The sequence below is a fragment of the Apteryx mantelli genome, chromosome 4 (assembly GCF_036417845.1).
Source record: "Apteryx mantelli isolate bAptMan1 chromosome 4, bAptMan1.hap1, whole genome shotgun sequence".
Lineage (NCBI taxonomy): Eukaryota > Metazoa > Chordata > Aves > Apterygiformes > Apterygidae > Apteryx > Apteryx mantelli.
In genome coordinates this window covers 71,023,217-71,042,771 of record NC_089981.1, presented here as the reverse complement: position 1 = coordinate 71,042,771, position 19,555 = coordinate 71,023,217, and the positions used below count along the sequence as shown (strand labels likewise).

The window sequence follows — 19,555 nt, the reverse complement described above, 5'->3', positions numbered from 1 at the left end:
TCTCAAGCTTGTCCCCCCCCTTTCCCCCAAGCAAAATGTCATCCTAGGTAGTTAGAATCAGCCACCACTTGATACTAAAATATTCCTGATCTGATTGCTCTGACAGACAGCTTAAACTTCTCACCTCAACTTGAAGCAATTATACTACTGCCAGCAATGGTTTGAGACAGAGTTTAATGTTATTCCATCTTCCCTTCAGAAAGATCTAAGGACTTCAGCTGACACAAGCAGGTGGAATTTACCTGCACATGTATTATAAAACATGGCCTTCCATGAGAGTACATAGGAGGCAAAAGTTAGAAATACAACTGCAAACTATGTGAAAGCCACAGGAAAATTTTAAATATGCTACGTGCCACAGAGAGGATAAAGCATGATTACCATATCAGAAGCATCTTAAAGCACATCAATACATCTTTCAGTGAATAAAGCAACAGCTTAGCCTACAATTGTATTTCAGTGGAGGATAACCCATCCTTCTGGGAGAAAAAAAAAGTGCAAAACCAAGAAGTTATCTGTCTCACAACAATCTCAATTTATATTGTTTAAAATTTTTGGAAGAAAAGGAGAAGGAAGGAGGAAGAAAATCTTCATAATTGTTCCTCCAAAAGATCCTATCCTTCTGTTTTGCCTAAACCTGGGATTTAGAATGAAACCCACTCTCTGACTCATGAGGCAGATGAGACCTACAGGCAAAGGTAGAAAAGATCTTCCATAATTTTTTTCTCCTTGCAATATGGGGTAAAGAAAAAGTAGGACAGGGATTAAATTATTTCACTGTTATTGAACTTAATAAAAGATGTTGGATCAAACCCATGAATTATCATCACTGAAATCAGACAGACTATTTAATCATTTATTGATGAGTTTACCAGTGTATCTCCTGAAAAGCATTTTATTGCTTTTCAAGATTCAAGATACATTTATTTCACTGTAACAGTTTTCACACTGGAGCCCAGGTCCCATCTGATGAATAGTAGTTCATATGACAGATAAAGGCATTGTGGCAGGATAACAAAGAAGAATCTGCTCAAGTAAAAACATTTTCACAAATTAAGGACCAGCTTTTCTTTCACTTTGTCTGTTACCGTTTTATGTGCAATCTAGACTTCTGTTACACTGAGTATGTCTCATCTAAGATTTGAATTTGCACAAGTACAGCAAAATTGATTTTGGTATACCTAACTTATACTTGGAACATTCATGGCAAATGTATGGCCCTGTTCCTGACCATCTGTTCCTCATTCTCTCCATTTCTCTTCCATCCTGCTGCTGAAAGGGATTTTCTGATTATATGAAAATGTGCTGCTTGCTTTCCCATGTTTAGAGAATCTGAGTTCGTGGAAAATCCCCTGGAGCATTCTCTCCTTCAATTATAGGGATCAGTCAATATGGTTTCTTTAGGGAAAGGATAATTACTTGTATTTCTGCTTCTCAAGGCTTCATTAAAATGAATCTATTTATATCACTGTCTAGAGACTTTGGGAGTTGATAACCATACTGTTAAGGATAGATTATTTTATGATAACTCCATCCCATAACATAGACATTCTTTAAACATCTTTTCCACCAGGAGGTTTAAGAACTGAAAGAGAATATTCAGAAAAGATATGTGAAAAGGTATAGGTAGCTGACTTTGCTTCCACTGAAAGGAATGCCTTTCAACTCCATTCCTTTCAAACACTGAATTCTGTCCTTTTCATGGGAGAAAGCAGAGACCCAAAAGCTGAGCTACAACCAAATTCTCTCCTCAAAGAAGCTTTCCATACAAAAGGGAAAGAGGGGGAAAAAAAGTATCTTTCATGTATATTTTGACCAAATGGAATGTCACCAATGCAGTAGATAAAAATGCCAGAATTAAAACAGAAACAATGTTAATTATATTGCTAAATTTTAGTAGGAAGAAGACAGTGTATGTAGCAGATCTGAGAATACACACATATGGATTCTTATTTTTAGTTTTGGATTTTTGGAAATTTTAAATCAAAGTATGGCAATTTAGAAAAACCTTTCAAAAAGCATCAGTTTGGGCATTAGCTACCAACCAGACATCAGTGCTTACATGTCCCAGAGTGCAACAGTTACAACTGGCAGTATATAAGGATTCATCCACCAGTACAGATGTTCACAGTACTCACTGGAATATCAGCTAATATATGACCACTTACAGCATATTTATAAGAAGAATTGAAAGCCAACTCGGTAATAACGGTAGTATGGAATATAGTCTTCCCCTTTAATTAGCAAGTAATCCAAGCACAGAAAAAAAAAAACACCCCCACCCCTCCCCCCAAACAATACTAACAGTATTTAAGCAGACAATGTGTTTTTACCTGGTAAGTGGTAATGATACATTGAATCAGCATTTCTATATTGAGCCAGTATTTTTTCACTGGGAAAACTGAAATATCATATATGAATTCTTTTAGATGGCTTAAGAGAATGCAGTAAGCTCTTAAAGCATCGTTGCAAGTTATAAAAGTAACATGTATTACATCCTGCAGACTCAAAGTCTTGTTGAAGCTGCTATAAAAGTATATAATATATATACTTTTAACTTTCTGAAGTCATGCCTTACCTTTGCTTCCATACTGTTCTGGGGGCAAGTCATAAGGTACAGGAAAAGATGTTGCTGGATCATTACTTTCCGAAAGCAGCTTCCCTTTTACATGAAAGTAACCTTTGTCCAGTCCCTATAGAGGAAGGGTAATATAAAGGAAAGGACTTATTAGTTGAGGGGGGGGGGCGACCCAAAAACCAAAAACCTTAGTTCATTGTGGATTCTCTTTCAACAAAAAGTTATTTTATAAACAAAATACTTTGCTTTCCTTACTGAGACACAAGATACTTACTAAAGCATCTTTCTGTCTTAAGAATTCAGCCTCTCTTATCTCTACTACTTCAGTCTCTTCTTTCTTTCACGTTCATTGGTTTGGCCCCATAGGTAGGTCCACATGGAACATGTTCTACCTTCCCAGTCCCTTACACATCTACCCACCTATTTCCATATTCAGGTGGAAGACAGGCTTGTGGTCTTGTTTCTGTGAGCAACAGAACTGAGCACAGCAACGCGTGAGCACAGACCTCTATTGCTCACAGAAGCCAGACCAAAATTGCCTAAGGTCTTTGCTAGTACCATATAGGCAGCGTATCCTAATACAACAAGCCGTTGCTTCTTTTGCATAAACACCTAGGGACACTGGAATCAAATTTTAATTATGACTATTAAACATAGTGTTTAATATTTAACTAATGGGAAAAGCTTTAAAAAAATTCTGTTTAATTTCATCTTGACCATATTAGATCTAAGTGTGTTTTGTGAACTGAATTAAACTTGTAATACACAAGCAAATCTTCAAAGCCATATTTTTCAGATAATTTAGGTAATGCCATGTATACTAAAAAAATCATATATAGATTTGAAAGTGCTTGAATTTAGAGTTTGACAGTGAATTTCAAGAGTGAAAGAGTACAAGTTAAGGACTGCAAAAAAAGATATGCTACAACACAATGCAATACAAGGGCAGATGAATTTGATGCAATTCAAGTAGCTTTGGCAAATAATATTGCTTAGCCATTTCTCCAAAGGAATGGGACCCCATTTGTAAGTTTTAACAAGTTTTTCAGAAGCAATCTCCAATGCTGAGATGCTATGGTGGTGGACATGACAGCAACATAAGTCCATTCTGATTCAAATATAGTTTGATTAGAATAGACTACAGATTTAAAATCCATAAGTTTTTTTTATTCCAAAAGCATTCCTAAACTCAAGGGTAGTTTTCCAATCCTGAACATACAGACCCCTAAAAAAAGTCTGAACAGTAATTTATATTTTCATCCATGCTGTAGCACCCATCAGTCCGAGTTTTACTAGTCTACTGTTCTGTGACAGTAGAAGTAAGCTTCATTACCACTAAATTAAATCAGTTTGAAACGTAAGTGTCGATTGAATAAATAGCACCATTTATAGACATTATTTTTACAACACTACAAGTTTTTCTTTACTGAATGTTCACTTCATCAAAATGTTAGCGTTGTAAATAAGTCAGGAGAGGAGACAGCCATCTGACCACACAGTGCACAAGAGGCTATGGAGCCTCACACCTTTCCTTTGATATTCTGGAAACAACATAGCAGAGAAAAGGGAGAGCTACTAAAGACAATGTCAATCTATATTAGAGCAGCTCTAGCTAGCCAGCCCATGATGCTCCTTTAGAATATAGGACCTTAACTTATCTCATGACCCAAAGTAAAAGGAGATTAGTGTTTATGAAGTAGGAGATAGCACATATTACTTCAAGGACTAGGTAAAAATGCAGCCTTTTAAATGAAAGAAGAGGAAGGGTGTGTGGGGGGTGGGTTTTTTTTTTTGGGGGGGGGGGGGTCCATGCTAGAGGACTGTCTGTACCAGTGATCTGCTCTGAATGTCACTTTCTTATACCTTTAAGGTTAGTGGGATTTTGATAAAACTTCATTAAAACCAAGCTACAGTCCCTTGTAGAAACTAGCGTTTAGAGTAACAAATAATGATATTCAAAACATCAATGCAGAGATATAGAAGATTATTTTAAAAGTTCATAGTTGACTGAATAGGAAAATACAAAATTCAGAATTACTTAGAAAAAGATGTGACAATCAAGTTGTACAACTTCACTTCCAATGATCTTGAAGCACTCAGATTGATAGAAATTTCATATTAAAATGCAAATAACCATACTTAGGTCAGTAGCAGAAAGAACACATGAAATATCCCAGGGATGCTAATGCTCAAACAACAGGAAGTATATAAATGTGGGATGATGGATGGGGAAAAAAAAATGAGCTGCTTTTTGCAGAAAAAGTAGTAGTAGCTCAGCTTCATTTGGTGGGGGGCAGGGGATGTGCATGACACTGGATACTGCTTATCGGGTAACATTTTTAGTTACAAGCTAAAATGGGGACATCGAACCTCATACAAGCCAACTGTCTGCAAGCTTTTCACTTGTCTTCCATGTGCAGTCAGTGACAGATGTGGAATATCAGAAGATGCTTGTCTGGTGTATCATGAATTATATACATACTGTATACTACACAGTAGTATACACACACATCTATAAAACAAGCATGACCAAGACCAAAGTTATACAATTATTGCCTTACATGATCTGAGTTTGAAATTTGTAAAATCATTGCTATTAAAGCACACAGTGTATGTACAAACTGCCACTCTGGACTCTAAATAACATAATCTCAGTGAATTTAATTCAAATATCAAAAACTATTTCACATCTATTCCCCTCTGAAGTTCAAAGCTATGGGTGCTTTTCAGACAACATGAAAGAACAGGCACCACAGAGTACAGAGTATAGAAATTTGCAGGATCTTTTTTCAACCCATTAACCTTTTCCTTTTCGTCTCCATTTCATTTCTGCTACCCACCCTGTCCCATGACTATTTCAGTGCATTTTCTTTTCAGGCTTTTTGCTTCCCTCTCTTGCCCTACACCTTGCTTTTGTCTTTTCCCTGTTCTTTCTCAGTAGTTACACAATTACATTTTCTTCTCCTCTGAGCGTCTTATTCTCTGCTGCTGCCTCCCCACCCCACCACCATTGGACTCTATCATTTGATCCCAAGAATGTCCCATTTGTCCTTCAGTATTTAACTTTTTCAGATTTTCTACTTGGGAAACATCCCCCAAAAAATATTTGTAACTTTTCCTCAAAACATGCTGGTGTAATAAAGTCTAGGTTATGGAATACATTCTTTAACAAGGCTCTCTAAAGAGATTCACATGCTTTTAAAAATAACTTTCATATGGCTATCTTTACACAGAAGATCACACACAAATTGAAACTAGTCACACACTTTGTCTGTTTTGAGCATTTTCTGGATGTTGACAGCTCTCACTGTTTCCAAAAACAAGTCAGCAGGGTCTTGCCTAAAAAATGCTGCCTTACTTCTAAATTTTCCTCTGCAGCTATATTCTTTCTTCCAGAATTTTTCCTCTACAGACATATTTTGTTCTTTAACATTGCTGTTCACAGCAATGCATTTTGAAATGTTATAAAAGATATACTTCCTCAAGTGAGAAGTGCAAAATTTTTGTACTTAGGAAGGTTCAGATGCTGTCATGACCTTTTCTAGTACTTTAGCATGATCCATTGTAGAAGTAGGCATGATTGGGAAGGAGAATGGGAAGAGAGGGAAGGAGGGAGGACAGCTTTTAAAATCCTGCTTTCTCTCATTCTTTGCCTCAAATACCAGGTAGGCTGCAGATTTAAAACCAAAAAAACCACACACACACCCCCCACACAAATAATAAGGTACAGCTAAATATTGCTATCTTTACTAGAGTGGGAATTAACACTGGTGTCACTACAATATTTGGATACTACTGAAATAACTCCAACAGGAGCCTGCTGACTTAGTTACCAGATGACAATGGGATTCCCCATTCTTCCCCATTTCAAAAAAAAAAAAAAAAGTGCCATTCTTTAGCAACAGTATCTAAAACCCCACTGGTATGAGAAGTAAAAAATTAGGGACCCCCACAAGTTTCACAGTGACCATGCTACTCTGGCCAAGAGAAAACACAATGAAATCCTCCCTCAACATTTTGAGAGTCATTTATTCAAAACACAGCTTTATTCAACTGTATCAGTAAGTTTTTTGTAAGAAGCCCACAGTGACAAATTCAGGTATCTACACTCAAAGTTCCTGGGCCTGGAAACTGTGCCTCCGGATGCCTTTACCACCAGAATTTTAAGATCTTGTAGCAGTCTATAAACACCAAAAGCAAGTTTTAATATCCTGAAGTCCCTACATAAAAATTCTAGTTCATCCACAGTGTATTTATCTTTTCCCACTCAATTCTATATGGGATCACAGAATCGCTGAGGTTGGAAGGGACCTCTAGAGATCATCTAGTCCAACCCCCCTGCTCAAGCAGGGTCACCTAGAGCACATTGCACAGGATTGCATCCAGGCATGTTTTGAATATCTCCAGAGAAGGAGACTCCACCACCTCTCGGGGCAACCTGTTCCAGTGCTCTGTCACCCTCACAGTGAAAAAGTTTTTCCTCATGTTCAGATGGAACTGTCTGTGTTTCAGTTTGTGCCCATTGCCTCGCGTCCTGTCGCTCGGCACCACTGAAAAGAGTCTGGTCCCATCCTCTCGACACCCTCCCTTCAGATACTTGTACATGTTAATAAGATCTCCTCTCAGCCTTCTCTTCTCCAGGCTAAACAGGCCAAGCTCTCTCAGCCTTTCCTCATAAGAGAGATGCTCCAGTCCCCTAATCATCTTTGTGGCCCTTCGCTGGACTTGCTCCAGTAGTGCCACATCCCTCTTGTACTGGGGAGCCCAGAACTGGACGCAGTACTCCAGATGGGGCCTCACCAGGGCTGAGTAGAGGGGGAGAATCACCTCCCTCGACCTGCTGGCAACACTCTTCCTGATGCACCCCATGATACCATTGGCCTTCTTGGCCACAAGGGCACCTTGCTGCCTCATGCTTAACTTGGTGTCCACCAGCACTCCCAGGTCCTTCTCCGCACAGCTGCTTTCCAGCAGGTCAACCCCCAACCTGTACTGGTGCAGGGGGTTATTCCTCCCTAGGTGCAGGACCCTGCACTTGCCTTTGTTGAACTTCATGAGGTTCCTCTCCGCCCACCTCTCCAGCCTGTCCAGGTCTCTCTGAATGGCAGCACAGCCCTCTGGTGCATCCGCCACTCCTCCCAGTTTTGTATCGTCAGCAAACTTGCTGAGGGTGCACTCTGTCCCTTCATCCAGGTCACTGATGAAGAAGTTGAACAAGACTGGAGCCAGTACTGACCCCTGGGGGACACCGCTAGCTACAGGCCTCCAACTAGACTCTGTGCCACTGATCACAACTCTCTGAGCTCTGCCATTCAGCCAGTTCTCAATCCACCTCACTGTCCACTCATCTAACCCACACTTCCTGAGCTTGTCTATGAGGATGCTATGGGAGACAGTGTCAAAAGCCTTGCTGAAGTCTAGGTAGACAACATCCACTGCTCTCCCCTCATCTACCCAGCCAGTCATTCCATCATAGAAGGCTATCAGACTGGTTAGGCATGATTTCCCCTTGGTGAAGCCATGCTGACTACTCCTGATCACCTTCTCGTCCTCCACATGCTTGGAGATGGCTTCCAGGATGAGCTGCTCCATCACCTCTCTAGGGATGCAGGTGAGGCTGACTGGCCTGTAGTTCCCTGGGTCCTCCTTCTTGCCCTTTTTGAAGACTGGGGTGACACTGGCTTTCTTCCAGGCTTCAGGCACCTCTCCTGTCCTCCAGGACCTTTCAAAGATGATGGAGAGTGGCTTAGCAATAATGTCCGCCAGCTCCCTCAGCACTCGTGGGTGCATCCCATCAGGGCCCATGGATTTGTGGGTGTCAAGTTTGCTTAAATGATCTCTAACCCACTCCTCCTCCACCAAGGGAAAGTCTTCCTTCCTCCAGACTTTCTCTCTTGCCTCCAGGATCTGGGGTTCCTGACAGCTGGCCTGAGCAGTAAAGACTGAAGCAAAGAAGGCATTCAGTAACTCTGCCTTCTCTGCATCCTTCGTCACCAGGGCACCCACCCCATTCAGCAATGGGCCCACATTTTCCCTAGTCTTCCTCTTGCTGCTGATGTATTTGAAGAAGCCCTTCTTGCTGTCCTTGACATCTCTCGCCAGATTTAATTCCAAACGGGCCTTAGCCTTCCTCGTCGCATCCCTGCATACTCTGACAACGTTCCTATATTCCTCCCAAGTGGCCTGTCCCCCTTTCCACTTTCTGTATACTTCCTTCTTCAGGTTGAGTTTTGCCAGGAGCTCCTTGCTCATCCATGCAGGTCTCCTACCTCCTTTGCCTGACTTCCTACTCATAGGGATGCACCGCTCTTGAGCCTGGAGGAAGTGATGTTTGAATATTAACCAGCTCTCTTGAACACTCCTTCCTTCTAGGGCCCTAACCCATGGGATTCCTCCAAGTAGGTCCCTGAAGAGGCCAAAGTTTGCTCTCCTGAAGTCCAGGGTTGCGATCTTACTTGGTGCCCTGCTGCCTCCTCGCAGGATCCTGAACTCCACCATCTCATGGTCACTGCAGCCAAGGCAGCCCCCAACCTTCACATCTTCCACCAGTCCTTCTTTGTTTGTTAGTACGAGGTCCAGCAGCACACCTCTCCTTGTTGGCTCCTCCACCACCTGGGTCAAGAAGTTGTCACCAATGCTCTGCAGGAACCTCCAGGACTGTTTGTGCCTAGTTGTGTTGTCTCTCCAGCAGATATCGGGGTGGTTGAAGTCCCCCATGAGAACCAGGGCCTGGGATCGTGAGGCTACTTCCAGCTGTCTGTAGAAGGCCTCATCGACTTCCTCTTCCTGATCAGGTGGCCTGTAGTAAACACCCACAACAGTGTCACCCATGCTAGCCTGCCCTTTGATCCTTACCCATAAGCTCTCGACTCGCTCTTCATCCACCCCTAGGCACAGCTCAATACATTCCAGTTGCTCTCTCACATAAAGAGCAACTCCGCCACCTCGCTTTCCTGGCCTGTCTTTCCTAAAAAGCACGTAGCCATCCATTACAGCACTCCAGTCATGAGAGCTATCCCACCATGTCTCTGTAATGGCAATGAGATCATGGCCCTGCGACTGCACACACATCTCTAGTTCTTCCTGTTTGTTCCCCAAGCTGCGTGCATTGGTGTACAGGCATTTCAGGGAGGTGATCGAGCATGCAGGTTTCCCAGGATATAAGACCTCATCTGAAACTAGATAAATCAAAGAGGAAAATGCTACTACATCACTTTGCAAGTTAAGGTTCCAGTCAAGAAGCAGAATCTACTTTGCTTTGGTTTTGGTCTAAGTTAACGGCTGGCCACCATCTTGACACAGATTCAGTTCATACCCCTCTCTCCGCAGGCAACTAAGCAACAGTGTTTTACTCTTTACCAGTGATCAACTATCTACCAAAATGCAGCCTTTCAGAACCTGAAATACTCATTAGATGTCTGTGACTGATTTTCTAGAATAACTGTAGCATCTGATACCACTAGGTAGCAATATCTGATTAAGTGCTCAGTTTGGTAGCAACTACAATATTCCTCTGACTTTGTATTTCCAAACGTTCACTGGCTATTATCATATTCTTCATTAGGCCTTTTAAAAGTTAAGTATTTCACAAACATTTTCATGCCATTTTTACAAATCAGTCTCAGCTTATCCTACAACCTTATCAGACACAGCAGCTGTGATGGTGGAAGGTTCTGCTTCAGCTGCTTAGAGGAACCATTTACTTCAAGAGCTTTCCATTAGACACTCCAGGCTCTTTCAAACATGGAATAATTATTACTTTAATGCGGTTCCCAGAACAACTCCATACTGTTAAGGTCATTGTTGTCTCAACACGTTCTAGGTGCTAAAGATACAATTTATGTTAGCCTCTGGAAAGGAATCCCCAGCAGCTAAAAGAGTGAGCTGAACATGAGTGAGAGTGAAGACGTAGGAGGTGAGAAGTAGAAATGGCAATAGAAAGGGAAATGCAGTTCAAACACAGGACACAACCATTTTTTAAACATTGCTTTTTAATCAAGAGAAGCTTGTGATCTAATGTCAGCATCAGCTGATTTTTCCCTAAGCACTAAAATTGTAAACGATGACAGCTGCTGCTATGTTGAGAACAACCATTCAACATAATTCTGAGAGTCTGCATTAGTGCACCAGGCCAAGACCCAACCTCAAAGAATAAGTTTTGGAAAGCATTTAAAAAAAAAAAAAAAAAACAGAAAAACTGGCAAACAATGGCAAGTGAGAAGTGATCCATTTCCAAACTTTTATTCAGCAGAAAATAGAAGGCACACAGATGATCATGACTAGTGAAGTTATTTCACTATGATATAGTAAGTATGTACTATGCCAGTCTTAACTTTGACAAAAAAAACAAACAACCCACATCAATAACTGATCAAACCACATGAAACAAATCAGAAAAAACAGAACTATTAGGAATTGAGTTGGCATTCCAACAGCTAGAATGTACTGAGTCTCTCCTGAGATGCAGGAATGCTTCAGTTATGTTTTAAAGCACTTCATCTACTCTGTATTCTGTGTATTTCTAATGGTAAATATGCATTTAAAAAAATTCAGTTTACAAAATAAGTTAGTCTATTCCTAGCTCTCCATTACCCTTCACCTAACTAAGTCTATTCTGCAATATGTTAAAATCATACTGAAGAAATAAATGGTATAAACATGGTACAGTCTTTACATCAGACTAAATTACCTAAAAAACTTTATGGAGAGTGAACTACATGGCATATGCATAAGAGATTCACAAGTTAAGCACTGCAGCTTGAATACTGGATGACAGCATATATGCAAAGCAAGTATTTGCCATTGGTCTCTACAACTACCTCCTCAATATCAGATGCCTCTGCAGGCACTTTCCACTAAAGAAAGGAAAGAGCTGCAGTCCTCCTCCCCACTTTACTCCCATAAGCACCATATCATGCAGCTCCTGAAGGTGACTTGTTTTCTTTCCTGGTTGCCACAGACTTCACAATTAAGTATCAATATTTAGGAAGCTGGGAGTAAAAAATAAAAACAAGTATTCACTTAAAAATTTTGTATTATTGTTAAATATTCTTGCATGCTTTAGATGAGCTTCATTAAGTTGTGTTCTGAGAGATCTGAAACTTGAACATGAGACTCATGCACCTTCACAGTGAATTTTAGTACAGCGACTCGTACGGGAGCACATGTTTGCATGCATTCTGTAATTCATGTAAGGAAAAAACCCTCAAAGTTAAAAGGACTGTAGAGAAAGCACTGAATTTACTTACAGGAAGCATCTTTATATTGCACACATTTTAATCACTAGTCAACATAAAAATCTAATTAAACTGTTTTATCATGAACTGTGATATATTAGGAGTTAAGTTTCTCACATGCACACATTTCTGGTAATTCTGGACAAACACCCTTCTCATTCACTTGTTGATCAGAAATTAAAGGCTAACCTATTACATAGCACTTCGTATAAACACAGCAGACCAAACTGACTCAGTGAGAAGAACCTTGATAAATTGTGTCATCTACTGTCTTTCCTGTAAAAATGATCCTAAAACATATGTTAGTAACCTTGATAGTGTGACAATAAAAATAGCTGTTTTTACAGTGGTTGCATTTTTATATCATTGAATATCAGCAAAAACCAAGCACCTTCTACATACAGGCAAGTGAACAATGGCAAAATCGTTAATGTCATTTTTAAACTGCTACATTAAATAGGACCATAGAGTAGGCTTGAGCCCTGGGATCTGACTGTCCATGCTGTCTAATTTTTTGTGCAACTCTTTGTTACTCCATTGTTAAGTTATTAAAATAAGCCAACCTCACTTTAGAGTCCACTGATAGCAAAATCAATGTTTTCTACTATAAGAAGTTGTAGAATTTTCTTGTTACATTCTCTGATCAACCCATTTTCTCTGAATATTTTCTTCCACATAAACCATACTGAAGAACGACGTCTGAGATTAGTATCATGAACCTTATAGAGACGAAGACCACATTACTACATAAACTGCTTAATAAATGTCAAGAGTGAGATACAGGAGCTCTTTTTTGATAAGAAACTACAGACAAACTATCAATCCTAATGTTGCAATCAGAGACTGAAGTTATATAATTATGGTAGGTAAACATTTTCATGTCAAAATATTCCATTCATTTGGGATTACATTATTAACCAATAGAAGTGCTGAAACATTATGTAAACACTTCTGTGAACATTACCTAGGAGAGAGATGTATTCTTCCTCAGAAAAAAAAAATATTTCTAATGATTTTTAACAATTTTTTTTCTAGACAGACTTGCAATTCCTTCTCTGGAAGGGACACTCTCAGAGGAAGACATTTGACTGCATGCTCATTGGAAACTAATTGCTATTAATAGCATCTTAGTACCAATAGATCCACCATAGGAAGAAACCCAACAGCAGGGACAAGAAATACTGATCTCCTCACGATTAGACAGCAGATGTAAACAAAACAAAACAACCTAAGCAAAAAAGAAAGCTATTTCTTCTTAAACACAGTGCACAATTTTTTCATGGAACTCTACCACGGGATTCTGTGGGGGTTACAAACAGACAAATTAGTTCAAAAAGAAAACTTGACAAGTCAATTGGAGTAAGTCCAGCTGTGGCCCCTAACACACTGGTCTGATACAACTTGCAACCTGCGAAGTCCTTAAAAAATATCATAGGGAACATACAGAAGAGATGACCATATACATGCTCATTCCCACAGCATCTGCTGGAATTGCACTCAGATGAGCTAGATGGCCCTTACATCGCACTAAGTAATTCATGTCTCCCAGTACTCTGCTGCACACACTAGAATAACAGACTTTCTAGATAAAAACTTGTCTTCTCTATACAGAGATTGTCACAACAGTTTAGAAAAAATACATTCCTTCAGCTTTTAAACTGTCTTTGATGAAGAGATTCTCAGACTTGTATCCCAGATTTTAGAGGATGCATTCAAGAACTTGTTCTCAAAGCAGAAACTATGAGACGAGACAGTCATGTGGCCTTATAAGCATATTTCAGGGAAAGAACAAAGACGGCAATCAGTGGTAAATTAGGAATTGTTTTTCAAGTTACAACTCATATACATCACTTCAATACAATCTGTACTCACAGCTTTTTTTAAAAAGTATGAAAGATTTAATCATCTTTGCAAGCAACATTTAATTTATGTTAACACATTAAAATATTATTGTTTCAATAACATGATAAAACATCTTATCAAGGCCAAATCCATACTTGCTGGGTGGGTAAACAGACTATATCTATTTTGAAAGAATAGCTTGCGTAAACTCCACTTGCTATAAAGTCTCTAAACGGGAAATGCAAACTAGTAACTAGATTATTCAATCACATTTGTATTTACGAAAGTTTGCAGATTCTCAGAGTATCCCAGGATTGGAAGATGAACCATGAACTTACAAACGCTGAAGGCAAGAAAAGGACTCCAAGTTCATAAGAACGGATCATCAGTTGGGTGCCATTTTTCTCCAGAGCTCCCCAAGCTGCTTTAGATAGATTGGCACTGCAAAGAGACAGAAAGCATTTCAGTGAGGCATAACTTCACAGCAGCAAATGCTGATGTACTACAGTTGTAGCAGTGCACTTTAGTAGGAGAACTTGACTTCAATCAGAACAGTCTTTTCACAAAAAGCAATTTGGCCATTCTTCCTTATTGCTATTTTTACAGCACAGTGGGAACAGTAGAGGCACTATTTAGAAGGGCATTCATACAACACATGTGGATAATTATAAAAGTCTGCAAGTATCAGTTCTACAAGATTAGTTCAACCTTTCGAAACTCATCTGCACATTTCAGAAAGATACAGGGTAAAATAGCTTTAACCTTATGATTTAGGAAGATTAAAGGCTTACACAATTATGACTATAAGATGTTTAGTATTGAACATTTTTGGAAGTATTAAAAGTAAAGGAAGTATCTCCTGCTTCCAACATTTTGTTCTTTGATGCATTTATAAAAAACAAATATTTAAGAAACTTTTTTTTTTTTTTTTTAAACGAGCCATTCTGCACCATACTGTAGTTAAACCTTCAGCTGCTATCTGCTATGAAGTAGATCAAGTTGGAGTCAAAAAGTGAATGCAATGCTATGGTCAAAACCTACAGAAAAATACAAAGCTTAAACATTAAGTTTTAACTGACAGACATACTGGATGTTTTCTTGATAGTAGCATATGGTAGAAGAAAAGAACATGAGAAAAAAAACCTCTAGTATTTCAATCAGATCATGTTTTCTCATGTTAGCTGACTTCAAAGAATGCTAATAGGCAAAGTTTCCCTATTAATTTGTAGATTAATGTCAATTTGAAGTGTGCCAGGACACAGTAAAGGCAAGAGTTAATGACATAACCACTTCTAAAGCAGTCTAGCATGTCTTTTGCCCCATAGAATATCTATGAATGATATAATTTCTAAAAAAATATGAGTTAACTCATCTGTGTTCCACGTAGTGTTGCAATACTGGCATCTGCTGCTGCTTCCAGAAACTAGAACCTCAAAATTCTACAAAGACTTGTAGCAAACACAGCAAACTCAGTAAACAAGACAATTTTGCAACAGTTAACTATGAAGAACGGAGCTGAGTCACACAGCTTCTTTCTTTACATATGCACTATTTGTATAGCAACATGGATGTTTCAGATTGCAACTCCCCAAAAGAATCTTAATTAAAATTGAAATACTTCAGATGTGAAAAATGGAAAGGTTCACCACTGTATACCATCCTTATCAAGCAGGGATGTCCAATATTACAGATTAGCAAGTGCAGATATCCAGATTAATTTCAATATTCACATCTACCATAAGTGGTATCAGTCCTAGTTAGCTTCACACTTCTTAGTATGCTTGAAAGTAGTTCCATATATGTTGTGCAAGTTTTACTGTTGCATAAGGAATGATCACCTGAAACAGAAAAAAACTTGCTTCTTAATTGTCCCATCCCCACCCCCCACTTGTCATACTGGCGTTATATCCTCTCAATCTCATCATGTAGATGATAAACAAAGAACAGGAGCTGTATAAAACTCTTATCTTTCTGCTTAGTACTGTGTAAGAACTTAAGAGCAGACATACTGAGGCACACCAAAGGTCCAGTTAATCCACCTTCTAATCTCTGACAATGGTCAGTAGCAGCTCCCTCTATAAAAAGCATTACTATATTCTTGCCCTGGTTTTATAACTCCTCTAACATACCCTCCTAGCTTTCTTCCATCTGCAGTTCAAGGATTCTGGGCCAGATGAGGTACCTTTGTCAGTTTACCACCACTAAGTCACAGTTTCTTAAAACTAAGAGCACATCGCAGAGTGTCATATAAAGTTGTGTAGAGGTTCCTAAGTCAAAGGCGGGTGTGTGCACCTGCCCTAGAACAGTATCAAGTTGAAAGCCTAGGTCAGGTCTTGTGTCAATGTCTGCCTTGTGTAACTGTGTACAAAGAAACTGTATAGCACAGAGACTGCTTTTAGGCAAAAGAGCCCTTCCAATAGATGAAATCGGTAACTGCCTAGTTAACAGCTGTTTTAATTTTCAGTGGTGGTGCCAGGTTACACTTTGACAGGTGGTCAACACTAAGGGTTCTCAGAGGTACGAGTGCTGAAGCCCACCGCCTTCATGCTCCTCATACAAAAGAGGACTGAAAAACTACTTCAGTCTTAGTTTCTTCTTATCCATGTAACAAAAACAGGAAAGAAGCATATTAGGCTCAAAGATATTGAACAAAGTTGCGGGCTTCTCAGAAACCCATCCAGGCTTCACAGAAAAGTATTTCAAGTGAAACAGGAAACACATCTTTCCTTCTGTCTCTGATTTTTCTTGACAATTCTTCACTCTGAAATCTGCAGGATAACACTTCACTAAGAACAAAAAGCAGATCTGTAATGCTTTCATCCCACACACACACACACACAAAAAAAAAGCCTCCATGGGTATGCCTGGAAATTGGATAAGTAAAGGCAGCCAAACTATACAGTCAAACCCAAGCTCAGCTTTTCCCTCAGAAAAGTTCTCCAGCAAAAAGATTTGGCTTATCCTTCAGCAACAGTATTAGTAGGAGCATGAGAAGGAAGAGACATCTTCCTTGACATTTTCATTTTACTAGTAGCAAAGACAATTTGGTTCTGGTCCCCAAAGTATAATCCTACTGAAGCACCATAGTAAAAGTGCAGAACAATGAGCAGAACTGATTTTTGATTTACACACCTATAAGCAGGTGAATCTGATCTGCAGAGTCAAATCAAACCCTGATACACCCACACCTTGAGTTCTGTTTTCAATTCTGCTTTTCACAACTTGAATAGGACCTATGGAATTTAGATATATAGAGAATGGCAACTAAAACAATTAAGAAGCTGGAGCAGCTCCTTTCAAGGAGAGATTAAAGAAGCAGAGAGTTCAGTCTGGGGAGAAGGCTAAAGGTGGATCACAATCAAGTTTATAGAAGTTATTAAGACAGTTTAACATGTTGGAATATTCTAACGTAGAAGGTATTGAACTTCTGGAACTTGTCACAGGAGTTTGCAGAGGCAGATGTTATCAGCAGGTTTAAGAAAGGATTAGACAAGTTAATGGACAACAGCTCCATAAATAAATTCAAAATAACAGGCAGAGATGTACTCTAACACCTCAAACCCGGTGATCATGGCTGCTGAGGAAGTACAAAGAAAACAGATTGCAGAAACTGGACAAGCTTACATACTCTTCCCAAATAACACCTCCTTTTTGCCACTACAAGAAAGAGTACTGGGCTAGTCTATTGTGAAGTTGAATATACGTAAATGTGAGATATTACAGAAGAGAAAACTTTATTAAGTCTAGAATTTTTGATAACTTCAAAATATACCACTACCATTCCATTTCCTCTCCTAAAGAGAATTAAGAATTTGCTTTGTGCAAACAGCAACATATTTCCACAATAATAGAAGTTTTAAACTGTAATTACAAGGTCATCTGTCTAAAGAGATAAACAAACATAAGATGGTTTAAGAGACGGAGTTCCATGAAACTCAAAGTGAACTAGGTATAGCAGGAATAAATATCTGCCCCTTCCACTACCCTTCCCTTCCATACACTCCTTATTGACAATATACAGAAAAGTAGGTTGTACCGTGTCACTCTGCAAGTTCAAAGACAAAGACTTCTGAGTAGACTATTTCTGTTCATCTAAAGAATTCTGAATAAATATGAATAACCTGCAAGAGAATTAAAGAAGCGCTGCTTCTCATCTTACATAGGTGAGCTCTTGGTTGCTACATTCAGCAGTCAAAACACATACCAGCTTACGGGGAGCAATCTTGTATGGGGAGCACAAGCTTAACTTGTATGTTATACCTGTTTTCCTGCCTTAGGCTGCACATTCTTTGCAACCATCCTATCATTTCATGCCTGTGAATCTGATGCCAAGAATAGGATTCCAAAATGAATTTGCGATTATTTTTAATAGGTTATTAAAGTTAACATTCAAGTCTCCAAGAGATGTTAGTAATATCTGCAAGGAAAACATCTGGCCATACACCACAGAAAGTTATTTTCTCTTGCATTTAAGCTCTCGCAATGTACAACTGACTGATTCTGTTTGCTATTTAGAGGATCTAGAATATCTTGCTGCTTGCGAGTTTTCTAACAACGGAAAATTTATAATCTTAAGGTTTGTTTTTGTTTAACTACTCTCTAGGGCCAATTCAGTTTCCACTAAACAGAAAATTCAGTAAAAGGATCAAACTTTCTAGAGAGATCACAAAGTCCCCAAAAATGCAACGGAAAAAAATCAAGTACGGACTAGAATTCACATCACTAGTTTTGGTATTATAAGGAGTACAGAGGTAACTCACCTGGGCCAACAACTAATGAGAACTTTACACATTACAGCTTTGAGAGGTATATAGTTAGCTGTTTACCTTGTAACTAAAAACCATGCAATCTTCTGGAAATCAGGAGATGGTCTCATGTATGTCTTGATATGAGGCATGGCATGACTTCGACCGGAGACTTCCGCTGACCATTTACTAGGAAGAAGAGAAAAGGAATGTTTCAGATAAGGTTTTGTTATGATGTCTAAAAAAAGAATCACCATACTACAGTACCATGTTTTTGGTAATACTACCCTTCTTTACTCGGCACTCTTAATATTTGTGTAGTCTACAGAAAGGCTAAAATACTGTAATAAACTGAATTTTTATCTTGAAATCCAATCTTACTAGAAGCCAGAAGGGCAGGGATGTTTTCTTAAAAAACAAACCAGACGTTCTCAGTTTATCATGATCCTCTAGCAAGTTTTCCATTCCTCTACTCCAGCTAGCACTTGAGAAACCAAGTCTAAACTTCTAGCCAATTTTTCTTGTCTGAAGACAGTCAATGGTTATGGCTTTAAGCAAATGAGCTTTGTCTCACCACCAAAGTAAGCCCTGCAAAATTCCCCAAGCTTATTAAAAATTAATTTCCCATGAAGCCAAGGCAGGGAGCAACTGATAGACTGCTGATACTACCTGCTCTCGTCCTTTTATCTGTGCCCCTAAGTCATTGAGAAATTTGAAGGCTTAAGACAGTAGAGGTCAGATATATAAATCATCTTGAAACAACAAGCCATTGCTGGAATAATTCAGCAACACTGTTACAGAACATGAACAGTAATCCTGGTACACAGAAGCACTTTCCACTCAAAGCTGTTAGTCCTCACTAAAAAATAGAAAGTGAAAGGGCTTCCTCCATCTAGAGACTTGACTTTTCTGTGTTTGGATTGTAACAGGCTCTGGTTTGGGTTGTCACAACCTTGTCTCCCTAATTTAGCATCCTTTTCTAAGAGGCAGATCAAAATGAATCAATCAGCTCTGAAAAAAATCTCTTAAGTGAACTGTGCTCATTTAAAAGGCTAATAAGATGAAAAAAGTGAAAGGTCTGGAGTTATAGGTTTACCCAAGCTGACTTTCAAGACTAACTTTCACATGAGTAAGTCCAGAGACTTTGCAGTTCA

At 39.1% G+C, this 19,555-nt stretch overlaps 1 protein-coding gene across 3 annotated transcripts in view; it reads right to left on the bottom strand.

Moving 5' to 3' along the window:
* Positions 1 to 19,555, bottom strand: part of TDP1 (tyrosyl-DNA phosphodiesterase 1) — a 55,021-nt gene that overhangs the window by 6,877 nt on the left and 28,589 nt on the right. For 2 of the 3 annotated variants that reach the window (XM_067296920.1, XM_013940652.2), the window contains exons 13-15: positions 18,483 to 18,590; positions 13,995 to 14,097; positions 2,579 to 2,693 (exon numbers count right to left, since the gene is read on the bottom strand). In XM_067296920.1, coding sequence (XP_067153021.1) covers positions 2,579 to 2,693; positions 13,995 to 14,097; positions 18,483 to 18,590 — 326 coding nt within the window. The remainder of the gene's footprint in view (positions 1 to 2,578; positions 2,694 to 13,994; positions 14,098 to 18,482; positions 18,591 to 19,555) is intronic. The other variant, XM_067296921.1, reaches the window with a different exon arrangement.